This window comes from Rhipicephalus microplus, chromosome 7 (assembly GCF_043290135.1).
Source record: "Rhipicephalus microplus isolate Deutch F79 chromosome 7, USDA_Rmic, whole genome shotgun sequence".
NCBI classification, from domain to species: domain Eukaryota; kingdom Metazoa; phylum Arthropoda; class Arachnida; order Ixodida; family Ixodidae; genus Rhipicephalus; species Rhipicephalus microplus.
This window is the reverse complement of record NC_134706.1, coordinates 25715746-25732876: the sequence shown is the minus strand read 5'-3', so window position 1 is coordinate 25732876 and position 17131 is coordinate 25715746. Positions and strand designations below refer to the sequence as shown.

At 46.5% G+C, this 17131-nt stretch overlaps 2 protein-coding genes across 4 annotated transcripts in view; one reads left to right on the top strand and one right to left on the bottom strand.

The window, feature by feature from the left end:
* Positions 1-17131, top strand: part of LOC142767355 (kinesin-like protein KIF19) — a 155347-nt gene that overhangs the window by 48052 nt on the left and 90164 nt on the right. For all 3 annotated transcript variants that reach the window (XR_012884833.1, XM_075868851.1, XM_075868852.1), the window contains exon 2: positions 5676-5756. Coding sequence is in view for 2 of the 3 variants with exons in the window: in XM_075868851.1 (XP_075724966.1) it covers positions 5676-5756 (81 nt within the window). In the remaining variant the exon portion in view is untranslated. The remainder of the gene's footprint in view (positions 1-5675; positions 5757-17131) is intronic.
* On the bottom strand, positions 6356-10055 carry LOC142766879 (endothelin-converting enzyme 2-like). Its single transcript, XM_075868081.1, has 3 exons — positions 9727-10055; positions 7498-7711; positions 6356-7063 (listed from the first exon to the last, which is right to left on the bottom strand). The coding sequence occupies exons 1-3, from the start codon at positions 10020-10022 to the stop codon at positions 6494-6496; spliced, it is 1080 nt and encodes a 359-aa protein (XP_075724196.1). The 5' UTR covers positions 10023-10055; the 3' UTR covers positions 6356-6493.

Sequence of the window (17131 nt, the reverse complement as noted above, 5' to 3'; positions counted from 1 at the left end):
AACCTTCAAAGTTACACAACCTCCGTACATCAGTGCAAAATCGATTACAATAAAAATATTAGTTATTTTTAAATAGTAGCAAAACAGCAATAACAAACTTCGTTTCAGACGCAGACCCTTTGCCCTATCATTTGTGATACAAGCATGCGATTTGATATCGGGGGAGAAGAATATTACTTTTTTGTCCAATCAGAGCCCATAAATTGAGCCAGGGGAGTCAGCGACGTTAAAGGGCTTCGCGCCATGTGTGACCCTTTTGAACTGACGAGCGCAATGCATAGAATGGTGCGCACTATAACGTCTGCCGAAATTCGCCACTTTACGTGCCACGGAAGAAGTTCAAAGTTCAAACTGAACGCCGCTTGTCCTTCGTTTCGTGGGCGCACGTACCAAGATGGCGAGAATGTCGTCAAACATGGGATGGACCCACGATGTTTTCCGAGACATTGCCAAATACGGAAACCGAAACTCTGCACAATTTCTCGAAAGTAAATAAATGCGCCAAAGTATGCATCTTTCAGTTACAAAACAACTGAAATCAAAATAGGGCAATCCCTCATTGTATCGTGAACTCGCAAAAGGCGGTTTCGAATCAACTTCGAGTTTAATCTGGTACCTCGTCATTCAATTACAAAGCAACTGAAATCAAAATAGCGCAATCCCTCATTGTATGATGAACTCGCAAAAGGCCGTTTCGAATCAACTTCGAGCTTAATCTGGCGCCTGTTCAAATCAAACTAGTGTGTAATGTTTATTTGGTCCAACTCCTGCTTAACGCCAACAAATGCCCATTGCTTAAAGGGCCCGTTAAACCACCAACAGACGCTCGCGTGCTGCACTCCGCGCTTTCCCTCTATCGAGACCAACTGGCATGACGTCAACTGACGCTGGGTACAATACAAGTGACGCTGAGTACTAGAGACACCGTCATTGGCCGAAATGAAACCTGTTTTTTGTTAGCACATGCACGCGCCTGTTGCGTTTCCATCTCGGGCGCTGAGGATGGCCACTAGGAGAGGTGCTCAAACGAGCCGATAGCGAAGGAAAGGGTGAAACGGGGAAACGCGTGGAATTCCACCAGCGTTCACCGCAGAATCACGAACAAAACTGCAACGCCACATCTACGTTTCTGCTTCTGGGTAGTTTACGGGCCTTTTGAAGGGACCTCGGATTACATTTTCTGAGCACGGTCAGAAAACGCTGCCGATCTGTAGTCGAAGCTCCGGAGAACTGCGTGGCAAATATTATAGCGTAGCACGCGTTCCTGGAATATACAAAAAAAAATGTCGAAGTCAGCTACAAATACATTTCGCATCTCTCGATAAGTGACGCTACAGGCTCCATGTCCCTACGTCCCAGGCCAAGTATCAGTCAATGGCAGATTTGAGCATGGTGGGCTCGGTGGCTATAGACTAAGGTTTTGCGGGAGGCCGCGGCATGACCACGAGCGCAAACGCGATAACACTGAAAAGCCATACGTTAAAAACAGAAAGTAAGAAAGAAAGAAAGAAAGAAAGAAGGAAGGGGAAAAAAAGAAAGAAAGAAAGAAAGAAAAGAAAGAAAGAAAGAAAGTGCCCCAGGTCATGTGGTGAGCGTGGTGTATGTTCTACACCTGTGTCATCCATCCCTGCTTATCTTCTAGGGATTTCGTTAAGACAATGAAAGAACAAATGCAGTTTCAGCGGGCGACAAATCTTCGTAACTCCGCTCGTAGTAGATGGATCGTGAAAATGTTTGCAGCGGCGAATGCGTGAGGCAATAAACTCCATGAGTTAATCCAATCCATGGCTACTTACCCCCATATTCTAGAACGCCCCTTCACTCAACGCTCCACCTTCACTTGAGAAAGCCGTTTGGAGTGTCATCTCTAGGCAGGAAAAGTCACTGCATATTAGCGATAAATTGCTGCTATTCTTGAGTAGTGCAGCGTCATTTTCAGCCGAGCAGCGGCGCAGTGCGCAACTCTGCCAAGTGAAGGGTGAAAGTCGAGTCGAGTAGCGTATCTGAATATGGTGGTTAGACAAGTGTTGCGGGGCCCCTTTAATGCATATCGAGTCTTCTGTGAGGGTGAGAGTATCGTCTGCTACGTCCGTCTGTCAATGGTATGCTTGTTGCGGTGGCTACCTTGTGGGTCACTGCACAGTCGGGTAGGGGCTTTAACGAATACGTGCCCACTTACACGCGCTTTTTGCACAAACAGTTGTGACCCGGACGGGTCCCTTGTTTAGGAAACACACAGCGACACCTGCTTACGTATGACACCACTGCACCGACAGGCTTGGCAAAGTGGTCTTACAAGGACTCGCAAGACATTGCAAACTTTCTTTTGGTACTTGTTCTTGTTTACCCATTAGTTGTGTCACCCACCCACATGGTGTATTGGTCAAGCAATGAGAGGTTTTATAAAATAGTATAAAGGTTTTATATTAAGGTAGGTTTAAATAAAGTTCTTTCTTGTTCTTCTACATACATCTACGAATATGAAGCATATGAATACGGTGTACCACCAATTGAAAAAAAAAAAGTCTTCATTGGTGGAACGTTTTTTCAGACTGCTTTGTTGACCTATTTCGAGATGGCTGAAGAAGCACCATCTGCAACGGAACAAATCTAATGCCAGTTGGGGTTATGACGTCGTTTTCGAACAGTATTTTCTTTAGTTATAAGAGCAAAACCTGACACCTGCTAGTTTCTCTACATTTCTCTCTTGAACGAAACGAAAATTCTCAGAGAAATTCTTTTCCATAGCATGACACTCTCAGCAATGTGATTTCAATGAAGGGCGACAGCAACGACGAACTATTCTCAGTGTCTCACTCATACTGCCAGCGTTACAGTGTAGAATCAACAGAACGAGGTTGCTTGCACGACAGTGTATAACATGACGCGGGGAAGCGCTATGTCAAAGGTGGGCTTGAGTGTTCACGGCAACGTCTAGTTAAAAATGTATGTGTAAATTTGAAACAACTGTAAGTTTTCTTTTATAGCACCGCATAAGTGCGCTATAAGTACGCAGATAACACCCAGTGTAGCGAAGAAGTGCAGATAACGCCGCCAGAAATGCGATACCATCTCGCTGTTGCCTTTATTCATCAGTGAGTACGAACTTTAGTTAGGCCGGCCCTGCAGAGAAAAAAAATCAAATTCTGGGGCGGTGACAGAAATGAGCGATCTCGGTCGTCCACCTTTACTTATACAGAAACTCGGAAATCTAGGGCAGTTGGGTCACAAAGAAGTAAAAGAAATAAGTCAAACAACAAAAAAAAAACCCCACAGCGGCAGATTATACAAGTTATAACAGACAAGGGTGCAAACACTGGCCTCCAAATGCAGGATGAGCGGTCTGGCCCACGCCCTAGTCAATCAGCTGATTTGAGACAGATTGGCGTGCTTAGCATAACCCATCTCTTACATACCAACAGCCAAACGCAGTCCGTAGCCCACCGACCTCCTCTCTGCGCCCCCCCCCCCCCCATTCTTGCTTTTTACCGCAATAAGAACAAAAAAAGTATTGCGGTTTGGGTCGAATGAATGATGACCTCTCTGTGGCTGTCGCCTAGGCTCAGATTGGTTCGAATATCATAAGGTTCTCTTCTTGAATAGAAAAAAAAAAGGGGGGGGGGGGGACAAAGAGTTGCGATGAATGACAAAGCAGGGGGTTCGAAAGTGCGGTCGCTAATTTGAATGCGGGTCATTGGTTGTGCCAACAGGAGCGCCTCTCCCTCCTCCGTGACCAGATTTTTTTTTTTTGCGTGACTGGGCGTTATACTCTGGGAGACACTACTCGCTATGGAGGCACCAGTAAGCAATAGAAAGAAAGAAGCAAGAAAAAAAAGAAAGAACCCGTTAATGAGCACGAAAGGGAGGAGCTTTTTGCGCGTCCCAACTAAAGGTATCGAAACAAATAGAAAGACCCAAAACATTTGCCGAGTTCTGATTATAGAGAGCACGTCACACACCACTATGACGTGGAGGTGTTACTAGATTTGCTTTGCTGATAAGTGGCGGTCATTGACGGCATCGAGCAAACAGTGTCCCCTCCCTCAGTAGGTAGAATCGTAGCTTGCAGATTTTTTTTTTTTGTGGATTCTTTGAAGGAGTATCAAAAGCAGTGCTCAAAGATGAACTTAGTCTGCCACACGAATATGCTGCATGCAGAGGGCTCCCAGCAAATGTCAAGCTAGTTGGATGCCGATAAGAATTTTATTTCAACGTTGAAGTGAATGTTTTGCATGGTGAACCCTCCTAACGCGCCGATACTGTCATGACGTCGGGCCACAGTGTCAATTTATTGTGCGCATACGCTAGTATGACTACTTCGAATAACGCCAGCTGTAAACACTCGAAATACCAACTTGTGCGTGACGAACACGCCGCTGGGAATGAGGGACCGTGGAAACGTAATGTTCTGCTCGAGAACGTGACAAGCTCGGGCCGTGTTGTCGCGGAAGCATACAGTAAGAAGCAAAACCGGGCTTTAAATCCGTCATTTTCAGCGAACATTCAAGCCTACCGCATCTTGACGGCTTTTATGCATGCTCTTTTATTCGACACAAGTACGCGACTACCTAAATGTAAACGCTGGCGAATTTACTAGATGATTGATTTGTGGGGTTTAACGTCCCAAAACCACCATATGATTATGAGAGACGCCGTAGTGGAGGGCTCCGGAAATTTCGACCACCTGGGGTTCTTTAACGTGCACCCAAATCTGAGTAGACGGGCCTACAACATTTCCGCCTCCATCGGAAATGCAGCCGCCACAGCCGGGATTTGATCCCGCGACCTGCGGGTCAGCAGCCGAGTACCTTAACCACTAGACCACCGTGGCGGGGAGAATTTACTAGATGATGAACGCTTAAATACGTTACCAACTCTAGACGCTTAGGAACGCTTTATGTCACCCTAGACGTTTGAGTATGCATGTAAGTTTGCACGTATGTGAGTGTGAATGATTTTAAATGAAAAGAAGAGAAAAGTGAGCCCCATAACTGTCTCTCAGGGGGGGGGGGGGAGGACACCTCAAGAGTAGCTCAAGAGGGTGGTGGTAAAGGAGGGATTAAAGGGAATGCATTAAAAGGTAGAGAGATTCAGAGGAAGGAAAGAGCGAGGCGCAGAGACAGTGAACGACAGAAAACGACGGCAGTAAAGAGGAGATAGGAAAGATGGACACGGTCACAGGAGTCCGAGGATGGGGCACCACTGGGCGAGAGCTCTTGTCGGCGTCACGAGATGGCGTAGGGCGAGCTAGTCCGCCAGAGGCTGCGCTGTCGTTGGAGATCGCGGGGGCACAACCGGTCGGCACGATATCCTGAGAGCGAGTATATTTGCATGTGAATTGGCCGCGATTATGGCGCAAGCTGTATTGCGCCATTATAAGATTGCTTACCTGCATGTGTTACCTATAGTGCGTCACTGAATATATATAAATAGGCTCAGTGAAACAATGAGTTTGGTTAAAAGTTTGCACTGGGTGTGCCCTCTCGTCTGCTCTCCGCGATGGTGGTTAACAAACTTTATTCGGACTAGCGGATTGAGGCGTGGGCCTTTAGGCCGCGCCAGTGCACCCCCCCTCCTTTTTTTTTGCCGCACAGATCATACTAAAGTAATGGATTACCAGCCCTCCCGCAACGCCGCTCTCATTACGTTAATGCTGCCATTACAAACCTTCGCAGGTGGCGCTGAGGGTGCGGCCTATCCTGCCATCGGAGGTCGACAAAGCATTGACATGCATTGCTCACAAGATCGACGATAAGGTATGTGTAGAGCGTTTCTCGAGTCTCATTTTTTCTGCATATCACACTGCACTTACGCTTCGCGCTGTAAATGTTGCGGGACTTGTCGCCTGTTCCACATCCTTCCGACAATGATTTAAAACAAAAAAAATGTCACGTACGCGGAACCTATTGCTCAGAAGCAAACAAACAAAAAAACACTTGTGCCTAATTTGATCTTTCGAGCTCGAAAAATCCGCTTCAGGAAGTCGTAATGGCAATTCTCCGAGAAGACGTTGCGGTCAGTCACAATGAAGCGTATCCTTACTGCCTCGCGTATGATTCATTTATTTCCAAAATATCTGCTTTGCCTTGAAAGCATTACTACAGAGGAGACAGTTCGACTGCTGCGCGTTACAATTGTACAGAAATAAGCAATTACAATTAACAGAACTGTGTTAACATCTATACATAATCAAGGTGAGACCGACGATTCTCAAGGGTAGCGGAAAGTTCAAACAGACGTAGGACAATACAATACGCTGTCATAAACACAGTCGGGGCAGTACAAATCATGAGCGTCAGATACGGGAACCTATATACTTGTTCCATTTGTAAAAAAAAGGATTTGCCAAAACTCCTTTGCAGAAGTTTCCACGGCTTCATCAAATTGCATGAGGCCACGCCCATCAGATTCGTACCATGATGCGCCAGTATTTTCATCTAATGCATGGTTATAAATCAAGCAATGACCCATATACGGCATCCTCGCCCACACTTCAAATCAACTCACAAGACTTGCTGGCCCTCATAGCATCACCTTTCCTGCATTGAAAGGCGCGCCAGAAATCGGGACTGTTTTTGAGGGGCAGGTTGCACTTTTGCTCCGCCGACAACCAACCGTCCGAGTACAAGCTCGAAGCTTTGCGCGAGCAAAAGAGCAGGCAGTGGTTCATGAAGAACGCCTGGTCGTCCGCGAAATCGTCCCGTCCAGCGCTGCTGAACCAGCGAGGCCATCTGAGCATCCACCGGAGAGCGCGCCTCCAGAGACCGCCGGAGTGTAGCGCGTACAAATCTCGGAGGCGCCGCTCGTACGCGCCGAAAGCGATGGTCGCCGCCACCGCGGCGCCTATGTCGTCGTCGATGAAGCGGGCGTCGAACTGGTACAGTTCTTCGAAGCAGCGCACGGCTCGAGAGAAGCCTTCGTGCGTCGCGTTGCTCCACCAGGGCCTGAGGGAGCCCACGCTGTCGCGGAGGCTGCCCTGCTGACCGACGGCTCCGTAGAGTAGTTTGGAGAAGAGGAACACCAGGCCGGCGTAGTTGAATACGTCGCGGTGGTCACCGGATGTCTGCAGCACAGAAACGACTCGTTTTCTGAAGCCGGGCCTTCTTTTTCGACGGCAATGCTGTTACCACCTCGTGTTCTTTAAGGTGCACCGACATCGCAGAACACACGGGCCTGTAGCACTTCGTCTCAATCTAAATGCGACTGCCGCGGCCAGAATCGAACCCGTGACCTGCGGGTTAGCAACTGAGCAGCATAACAGGGCGACCTCCTACTTTCCATTCCGCTATATAGTAACTAGTACATTATGACAACTTAAAGATGGCATGAATAGGGATCCACTAAGTCAATGAAACGAGTAACCGGATGCAAGGAAAGTGCTCACAAAATGATCGATTTTTTCGCCATATTGCAAGCGACTGAAGTAAATGGTAGATATGAGCAGAGGAAGATGTAACTGACGTGTTATAGAAACGTCGGGCTCATCGCTTAGTTCACCTGAAGCACGGGAGGATAGAGCACGGAGCCCATGAGGACGGCGCTGTTGTAGACATCCAGGTAGCGCACCAGGTAGGCCGTGGGCGACGTCCACGTGATCGTCTCTGGCGAGCTCTGGCCGCTGGCGGCCACGCTAAAGAGAAGTCGCTGCTTGCACCGCCTCGCTTCCAACAGGTATGGCAGGAAGGACAGCTCCCGGCCACGTGGGACGCACCTGCGAATGCGCATGCGCGTCCCGAAGATCGCAAAGCGTTCTCTTAAATAACACGTCTCTAAATTGTGCGTGCCCCATGAGGCGATAAAAGCAATCGACACTTGCGCCGAGAGAGGCCATTTCAGTGCGGTTGTGGGAATCTAGCTCCTACGGTCATCGAGATGGTGCCTCATCAAAAAATAAGTGATCTTCGGCGTCGGCAGCGTCGGCTTTAACACGGAGGGTGAAAAATATCAGAATGAAGTTGCGGCGTCACGGCACCAAAGGTAGTCAGTATTTGTGGCGTCATAGTAACGTCAATATGAACATTACCATGTGGTTGCATAACGTGACATCATGATGACGTAATCACCCGTACTAGTTTGCTTGATAAATATGGAATTGATTTTGTTGCCTCTTTTGCTGTATTCATGTGGGCAAAAAAAAAAAGAGGCTGACGTTTCCCTAAAACCTATGAAAGGATCCAGTCGTATCTGTATGTTTCAGACGGCAAATTTTAGTCTGTTGGATGGCCAAGCCAAAGAGTGCATTTTGTATTCTTGAATATAAACCTTGATAAAAACTTTATGAGGAGCAGTCTTTTCTACTTTGCCCACAATGAAGAATCGATTAACAGCCATGTGCTCGAAGACGTGGTAAATCGTTTCATTTTGGTCTGTGCCAATATACGAAATTTCTTGTGCGCATCAAATCGTTTTATGCTATTTCATTTATATTCTATCAGAGTATTATGTCAAAGCATGTTGAAACAGCTACACATTTTGATGGTGGGCTGAATGAATTGATCAATTATTCAATCAGCTTTCAACAAAGCGTTCAGTGCTGAACAATACTACGCGTTTCGATATTATTCTCCACCCCAGGTGGTCAAAATTCCCGGAGCTCTCTACTGTGGCGTCTCTCATTATCATATGGTGGTTTTGGGACGTTAAACTCTACATATCAATCAATCAATCAGTCGATATTAGTCTGTCATGATAGGTGTAAGTGTGTTTGCATTAATTATGTCCATATATGCAAAAGTACTTCGTTCCATGTCGTTGCGTCTAACATGATTTGAACATTACGCATGGTATTTAAATATTGCGTACACGATACATGTTCTCGATTTATCTTCATAGTGTGCTCCGCAACCGACTGAAATTGCCCGCAACCTACTGAATGTCTTGCAGGAATGGGATGCATTAAAATTAAGCATAAAATAGTAATCCGTCTCTTATAGGTATCCCGAATACCACTCTAAGCCGTCTCCTTTTCCTTGTTTTTCTTCCATTCGATTGCATTGCTCCTCATGCATCCGTGATTAGAGGCACAGCTTGCTGCCCTCGCCTATTTTTATGGTGTCTCGGTGTCTCTTTGACCAAACGATGATGTCATGTGGTGACGTCCTCGTGACGTAATGTAGCATTAGGTGACGTTGCAGTGACGCAGTTATGTCGTCGCGAATTATTGCAACCAATGATGCAGTGACGAAGATATCGGGGGATGTCATTAGATCGTGACAATTTTTTTCACATCACTCGTTCTGACGCCAAGGGCCCTTTTACGCCTTTGATGTAACATGTAAAGTGCACACTTCAATTAACAATTTAAAAAAGTGCAACCATATTCACGAAGTGAACGATGATGAGTGGGCGAAGCTCCGGAGGTAAACCTTGTAAACCATGAATCCTCCGTACATTTTGCCCTCTCGATTTTTTTACAATGCTCCCCCTAGCGTACGTCGCGGCACTAAATCGAACGATTGTCTTCCACCAATGACACGCGCCATATGTGACATCATTCCTATTTTATAACATCTCGCATTTTTCATCATCAACTACAAGTACCGCTGCCTAGTTTATAACATCTTGCACCTTTTCATCATCAGCTACAAGTGGCGCCATCTAGTGAACACTGCAAGAACTAAACGAGAGGTGGCTACATACAGGGTACGCACAGCCCACGCATTACGGAGCTTCGCCCCTGAAAGCGAACCGGTCAGTCATCCAATGAAACTTGACTCAATGACTCACTCGTAGATTCGTTCAAGCGCGCTCGCGTTCCAGATGAGACCCGGCGCGGGAACGACTCCGTTCACCGAGCGGATCTTGTCCCGGGCGAACTGACGCGTCGCTTCGTCCATCCACGTGCTCCGATCGATGCGCTTCCTGTACGATCGCTTCGAGGCCTCGAAGAGCTCCTCGATCAGGCCTCTGTCCCAAGATGCCGCGTCTGCGTAGGGCTTGGCTGCGGCCAGCGGCATGACCTGGTGAACCTGCGTAGCGAGCTCGCCGAACGAGTCTTCCGTATGGCGCCACCGACGCCACATTTGTCAATCACAAGCGCTCCAACAACAGGGGCAAGAAAGGGTGCAGCATGAGCATTGATTCACAACTGAAGGCTTTATAGCTTCGATAGAAGCTATATACCGAAATCTTATTCTCGGATATTAACACGCGTATGCGCATTGATGTGCAAAGCGAAGCATTCAAGATAAATGATACGCTCACCCTCAAACTACCTCATCACCTAAGCAGCGTTACTTCTTTGGAAGATCAGGCCAAAGATATCCGACGGATGAAAATTGACACCCTCATACATCAGTTTAGCCATAAATTTTTTTTCGGGGGAGAGGGGGTGTTCAACTATGCGTTATGCATGTTCGTGCGTGCATATATAAAGAAACAATATTGAAAACTTTCGGGGTTGTTTGAACCCTGCCCCCTTCTGCACCTTTGCCTAAACCACTGCACTGGTGTTAAGGTGAAATACTTCCTCAAGCTCACTTTTTGTGCGACCTTGGTGTTTAAATGGAAATTTCCGTAGCATATAACCGCCCTCATAATTATAATCACCCATGATGATGATGGCCGCACTGTGGTCACAGAGATCATTGTTTATAATCGACGCATAGTGATTATAACCATAGACAGCAACAACCTGGTTCACCTTCCCTTCCAGCACCAACATCTGTTTCACTTAGCTCGGCCAGAAAAATTACTCTGGTATCTGGTGCTAGTGTAGATGAGCTGCGATGCGAACATAATTGTCAACGAAAAGTTAAATTTACAGCAACTTGCGAGTGATAGAGGTGTCCCTATAGGAATAGTTTACTTGAAAACGCGCTTCACAAGACAAATGTAACGCAAATGTGAGCTCGGAATGCGATTTTGCCTCTTCAGCCAGCACGGCAGTCAGGGGCAGTCACTCGGTGGTTTTCATAAATCCACGGCACATGGGCCCTTCCTCTCGCGGGCAAGTCATGACACGGCTCTTGATCTCGGGGGCTTTGGTTCTGGCAATACCACTTATTTTTACCTTAATGAAACCATGAAGGACAGTACCCTAAAATGAAAAGAAAAAGGCTGATTAGTACAATGTTACAAATCGGCCTAAACGTCATAAGTCCGCATAGTAGTGTGGCTTTATAACGTTGCAGATTGAGTAGGCTTTACCGAGATGTTACAACCGCGTTTCCCATTCCCAAGTACTGTGTAGCGAACCGGAGTCTTCCTGTGGTTAAACTCCCTGTCTATCCTTTATCTTTTTGTCATTCTCTCTCTCTACGACATCTGCGAATAAATATCATTCGCTCCTTCTTGCTCTGAAGCATTGACTTCGTGGCAACTCAAGCATTGAATTCATTTTTCTGCTGATCGCTTGTTCTGCATGGCACATCCTTGTGTATTCACCTGACTAGAAAACGGTGGCCATCTTTTTTTTCGGTGAATTGTATTGGACCCTCCACCGTCGATATCTTTATGCGCCTTGCGTGGTTCAACACCACCTCGGAGATCAGAGACATCAGCTTTCTGCACCTCACGCACCTCCCGGATCTCCTCAGCAATGACAAAGCAATGGCGTCACGGAAAGCCGTAATCACGTGACGTCGCATTACTTGACGTCCGTTACAGCACCATGACATCATGATGACTGCAGAAATTTTGGTGATCTGTGCTTCTTGATGACTTTACAGCGTCACACCATGACACGTCTGTGGTTTTTCGCATCACTCGTGTTGGTTTTGCTATTTTTCTAAGCAGCCCTCTGGAACTTGGTAGGGTTTGGTAGAGGCCGGGAAAGCTGGCATTGCTAAAACGAAGGCCTCCGAGACCAGGACTCGTTTCACGACTTTTCCACGAAGCAAGGGCGCATGTGCCACGGCATCGTGGAAAAGGTCAATTACCGTCAGGATCTCACCAAATCTCGCAGAAGTCCATCGTCGATTTTGTTGTTGAATGAGGCATCCAGTACTGTTGGCTTAGCAAACTCACCGTGCCGAAACAACGCTGCTGCTGCTCGCTTCCGCTCGATTGCTGCCACTCGGGAGTGTTCGGTGCGACGGTCCACCCCAGGGTGCGAAGCGTGTACCAGCTCAGGTACATCGGAACGACGCGCGGCTTTTGCGCGTTCAGGTTCTGCTGGAGGCGCTGCAACGCCGCCAGGAAGCGAACGTTGGACACGCTGATGACGTCACTTCCGTTTACCTCGAAGTGCGGCCGCGTCACTCCGTTCATGGCGTACAACCATTCCGAGGTCTGCGTTGTGAAAGAGCTTACCGAGTACACCAGACGATGGACGTGCCGTACAAAAGCGTAGCCTATTCACAAAGTTCGGGAAATATTACCATTTCATTGGGCACATGACAACTTTCGCTAGTATCGACTCTAATGTTGTGTCGTAGATATGGGTGGTAATAACAACTGTTTGGGTTTCACGTCCCAAAACTACGACGTGACTATGAGGGGGGAAGGGGGGCATAGTGGAAGGCTTCGAAAATTTTGACCATTCCATGTTCTTTAACACGCCCCGTCGCCTTCATGCAAATACGGTCTTCGCGGCTGGGTTTCCATCTCAGCACCTTCGGGTGCACAGTCTAGTGCTATGACCACTTGACCACTGTCACAGACAGACGATGTGGTTAATGCTTCCTGAACGTTTGCTTTAACACATCTCTGGAACGAGGGTTATGTGAATGGTAGTTCCGATATAGTAAAAAGTATATCCACTGGGGTTTGGCACGTGCACGTAAGTCTGAAATTCATCAACGAATATCGTAAATTAACAAAAAAGGTCGTGCATAGGTCTCAAATTTTTACCGAAGAACATTACAGCTTGTCACGATGTGGGCGATATCGTAGGCGAATCAAGCTGACCGGTGAGAAAACGCATTTACAAAAAAAGACCCCGGGTTACCCGAAGAAATGCCAGTGGACAAACGCGGCCTCCGTGATGGAACAACGATCCACGCACCGCTGATTCTTGGAGGCCATATTTAGCTACAGTTATACTAACGTGAGCTTACCAGATGGTGGACGACAACCTTGTTGAGAACAACGCTTTGCGCGGCCATGCGCTGGCAGTTACGTGTATTTGGATATTATGAACACAATTTACATCAAGAAAGCTCAAACCCAAAACTATGAAATGGTCCTTTTTGACAAGGGGTTAGCCAACCTGTCACTAGAATTGGTCGCATATTAGGGAAATATTTTACGATTCAGAAATATAAATACATAAAGAAGTATCTAACTAAATATGTCGATAGGTCTCTCATGGAGTGCTGTAGTTTAAAGCGTCAGAATATTCTTAGTTTTTTTCTAAGCAAGATATGTTAAGAAATTGTTAAACGTCACAAAATTTATTAAGGGCAACAGGTGAAAAAAAAACACAAACAATGTTTACCTGCGCACAGCCAACACGGCCTCTTTTGTCTAGTGCACTTCATGTTTTGTGACACAAACTTAGCGAAATTCTGCGTTTTTAAGGCTAAACAATAGTAATCATTTGGAATTAAGCAAGCTAGTACTCATTCATGAGGTCGGTGGCCACTGCTTCACCTCCATGAATTTCCCCCCTTATCTCCCGTTTTCAATCTCGGTGTCAAAAATAACATATTAGTTCTGAGCGTGCTGTTGACGCTTCAAAAAACGTTCATGTGAACTTGCCTGTCAACGCTTTATATTTAGGTTATCGCCTGTCCCAACGATTAAGAGTCAAGTACGCGTCTATCAAAGACGGTTCTTATTGTACAGCGCATTCGCGGCATGGCCGACTGTCGCAATAGCTGATTGAGAGTGTTGGTTCGGCATACCTTGATGTGAAGGGCGCCACCTCCCCAACGGATAAAGGAAGAGTTCATATCACACAGATGAGGTTTCCAGAAAATGCTATTAGGAATAATCCTCCTGTTACGACGCCTCACGTGTATGATCATTCCTCTGTCCATTGTCGTCGTCACGCCTTAAACTCCAAAATAAGCCATGTCCCCCTTTTAAAGTGCAGTATGATTCCCCTATCTGATTTGATATGTAGGGTTGAACGTCCCAAAGCTACCATAAGATTTATCAGAGATGCCGTAGTTGAGGATTCTGGAAATGGCCACCACCTGGGGTTCTTTAACGTGTACCAAAACCTGAGCACAAGGGCCTGCAACATTTTCGCCTCTACCGAAAATGCAGCCGCTGCAGCCAGGATTCGAGCCCGCGACCTGAGGGCCAGCAGCGTAGTACCTTATATAGCCACTAGACCACTGCGGCGGGGCGATTCCACTACCTCGCGGTCGAGTAATCAGGTCTTTTCAACGAATATTGATCTCATGTTCATGAAACAAGTGATAGCATCCATTTTTTACGGTGAGCAGCTAGGCGAGTATATTGCTGCAGGGTTTTTCAAAGATGCGCGGCGTTTCTTAAGACGATCATTCCCCAAAGAATGATCTGGCGTACCTCGTTGTTTGCTGCATAGTTTCGGTACTTCCCAGCCTCCCCTCCCCGACGCGATGAAGAAACCCGTATCTAACACCTCCATCTCGAACTCTCTGACTGCTTGCCTGAAATTCTGGTGCAACTTCATAGAGCTTGTCAATGGTCCGCGACTCTCGTCCACCATTATACACGTTGGTGACTCGCAGCACTTCGTCATCGGCCTCGAAAATGGAGTCCACTAGTGATCTGGTGACCTGCACAACAGTTTTTTCACAACTTAGCTGTAAATAACACACCGTCTTGCTTTTATGGAGTTTGTCCATGTACAAAAGCGGCCAGAGCCTCATAAGGGGGCGCATTGGTACCTCTTAAAACAAAGTTGGTCTATCGTGAAGGCCGGTTCAACACTGTCTTTCTATTGAAACGTATAAAACAGCTCCATTTCACCAGTACATACCTACAGCATATAAACCAGGACGTTTAGGAACATTGTTCAGTTTAGTTGCTAAGGAAGGCGCAGAGGTCCCTGCTAAGGAAAACGATTAGTGCAACTTTAAGGAGCACGAACACTGCAGATCGTGCCAGCAAATAAACGGGTGTTATGGACACCGTAACGCATTGATTGAATGACTGATTTTAGTAAAAATCAAGGAGAAATTGGCATGGTCCGAACTCGTAGCGCAGATACAAGATAACCGGGTCATTAAGGTTTTCTTCCTAAAGAAAGTGAGACTGTGTGTCAGTCATGCGAACTTGCAACATTTCAGTGACAAGAGGCGGTAGGAGGTTCGAGTTTCCCGTCACACCTTGCTATGGCAATGCTCTAAAGCTTGGCTCACCCGCGCGTCAGAGAATCCTTCGACGTACTGCCGTATTCGGGTCAGATACTCGGGTCCGAGACGCCTCCGCTCTTGACGCCACGAGTTGAGCTGAGTGCTGGCTGACAGGACCCAGCGTGGTCTTCCGCCGGCACTCTTTGGAGTCGGCAGCAACTCCAGCTCGAACACAGCGTTCAAGTCCCAGCTGCAGGGCGGCGGTCAAGTTTACACCAGGGTTAACGGTGCTCTAAATGTGGGTTAACGGTGGTTTTTGAAAATGGGGCCTTTGAAACTCGTAACCGGTACCACCGATAGAAAATTCAGTGCGTATTTACTATAGATAACGGCCATGTACCAAACTAGGCTCGTCCTGCTTTCTCGTACTGTGAATGTCTTGTTTTCTTGCGCTTAGTATTCCCGTAAGCTATAGAGGCACCTTACCACCAAATTTTATGTTCTCTATCTATCTATGTCTCTCTCTCTCTCTCTCTCTCTCTCTCTCTATATATATATATATATATATATATATATATATATATATATATATATATATATATATATATATATATATATATATATATATATATATATATATATATATATATATATATATAGTGGGAGTAATAATTCAATGGGCCAGTTAGTCTTCGTGAAGGTATGGGATATGCACAACGGGAGCGTTGTCAACAAGGATAAATATATTTATTTCCCAACAGTTTCGGGAGGGGTCCTCCCTTCATCAGGGGATGAGATATACTGACATGAATTTCCAAACTTCATTGCTGCCGCATCCCTCTCGCCTTAAAACATGTTTGGGAGAGTGAGAGGGAGCTGAAAAAAGGAAAGAAAACAAAAAAGGGGGGAGAACAAAAGAAAGAAAAGAAAGAAAGTAAACAAGAGGAAGAACCACTGTCAACACTGAGAACGAAACCAACTGTCCGTGTACGTCCACATACGTTTCTTATCACGTGCGGTTCAGTTCTCGACGTGTGTCGGGCCACCCAAGATTGTCGCCGCGGTGCCGGGAGGGTCCGTGACGGCGTGCGTAAAGAAAGAGTTTCCCCGTAATGGGTCGGTCGGCATGCGGCGTGCGTAAAGGAAGGGGTTCCCGTTAATGGGTCGGTCGGCTTTTTTTACCTTTAATCTTCGTCCGTTTCACTTCAATGGTTATCAAGTGGTAGGCGAACGAAAACAATGGGCCATTTTCGTGCCCATTGCAGTGCCACTGACCTGAAGGAAATGCTTGCCATTGAACTCAAAATGAACTCAAACTCAAAATAACCATTGAACTCCATTGAAATAACCATTGAACTCAGAATAACCATTTTGAATTCAATAACCATTTTGAGTTCAATGGCAAACTAAATTATAACCATTTTGAGTTCAATGGCAAGTTCGATTCCTGCTCACAGCTGGTAATTTTTTCATCCACTTTTCTCTCTTCTTTCTTCTTATTTACATTCCATTGGTTCTAATAACTTCCTCTGTACATTCCTTGGCATTACTGTCTGTTATATTTCATTAATATTGCCCCGCCGCGGTGGTCTAGCGGCTAAGGTACTCGGCTGCTGACCCGCAGGTCGCGGGTTCAAATCCCGGCTGTGGCGGCTGCATTTCCGATGGAGGCGGAAATGTTGTAGGCCCGTGTACCCAGATTTGGGTGCACGTTAAAGAACCCCAGGTGGTCGAAATTTCCGGAGCCCTCCACTACGGCGTCTCTCATAATCATATGGTGGTTTTGGGACGCTAAACCCCACAAATCTAATCTATATTTCATTAATATTGTGTTAAAACACGGAAATACGAGCCCTTAGGTATACACTTCTCTCCCTTATTTTCATTGAACGAGGGTCTCATACTGGCAGACTTGGTGTGTTTAGGTTGTATAAGAGGGACAATTATTCAGCTGCCCG

What these genes read in the sequence shown, in the direction of transcription:
- LOC142766879 (XM_075868081.1), bottom strand. Translation starts at nt 10,022, where the DNA reads ATGTGGCGTCGGTGGCGCCATACGGAAGACTCGTTCGGCGAGCTCGCT. An exon ending in GCGCTTGAACGAATCTACGA is followed by an intron (nt 7,712 to 9,726) that starts GTGAGTCATTGA and finishes GCGCATTCGCAG; the next exon opens with GTGCGTCCCACGTGGCCGGG. An exon ending in TCTATCCTCCCGTGCTTCAG is followed by an intron (nt 7,064 to 7,497) that starts GTGAACTAAGCG and finishes TCTGTGCTGCAG; the next exon opens with ACATCCGGTGACCACCGCGA.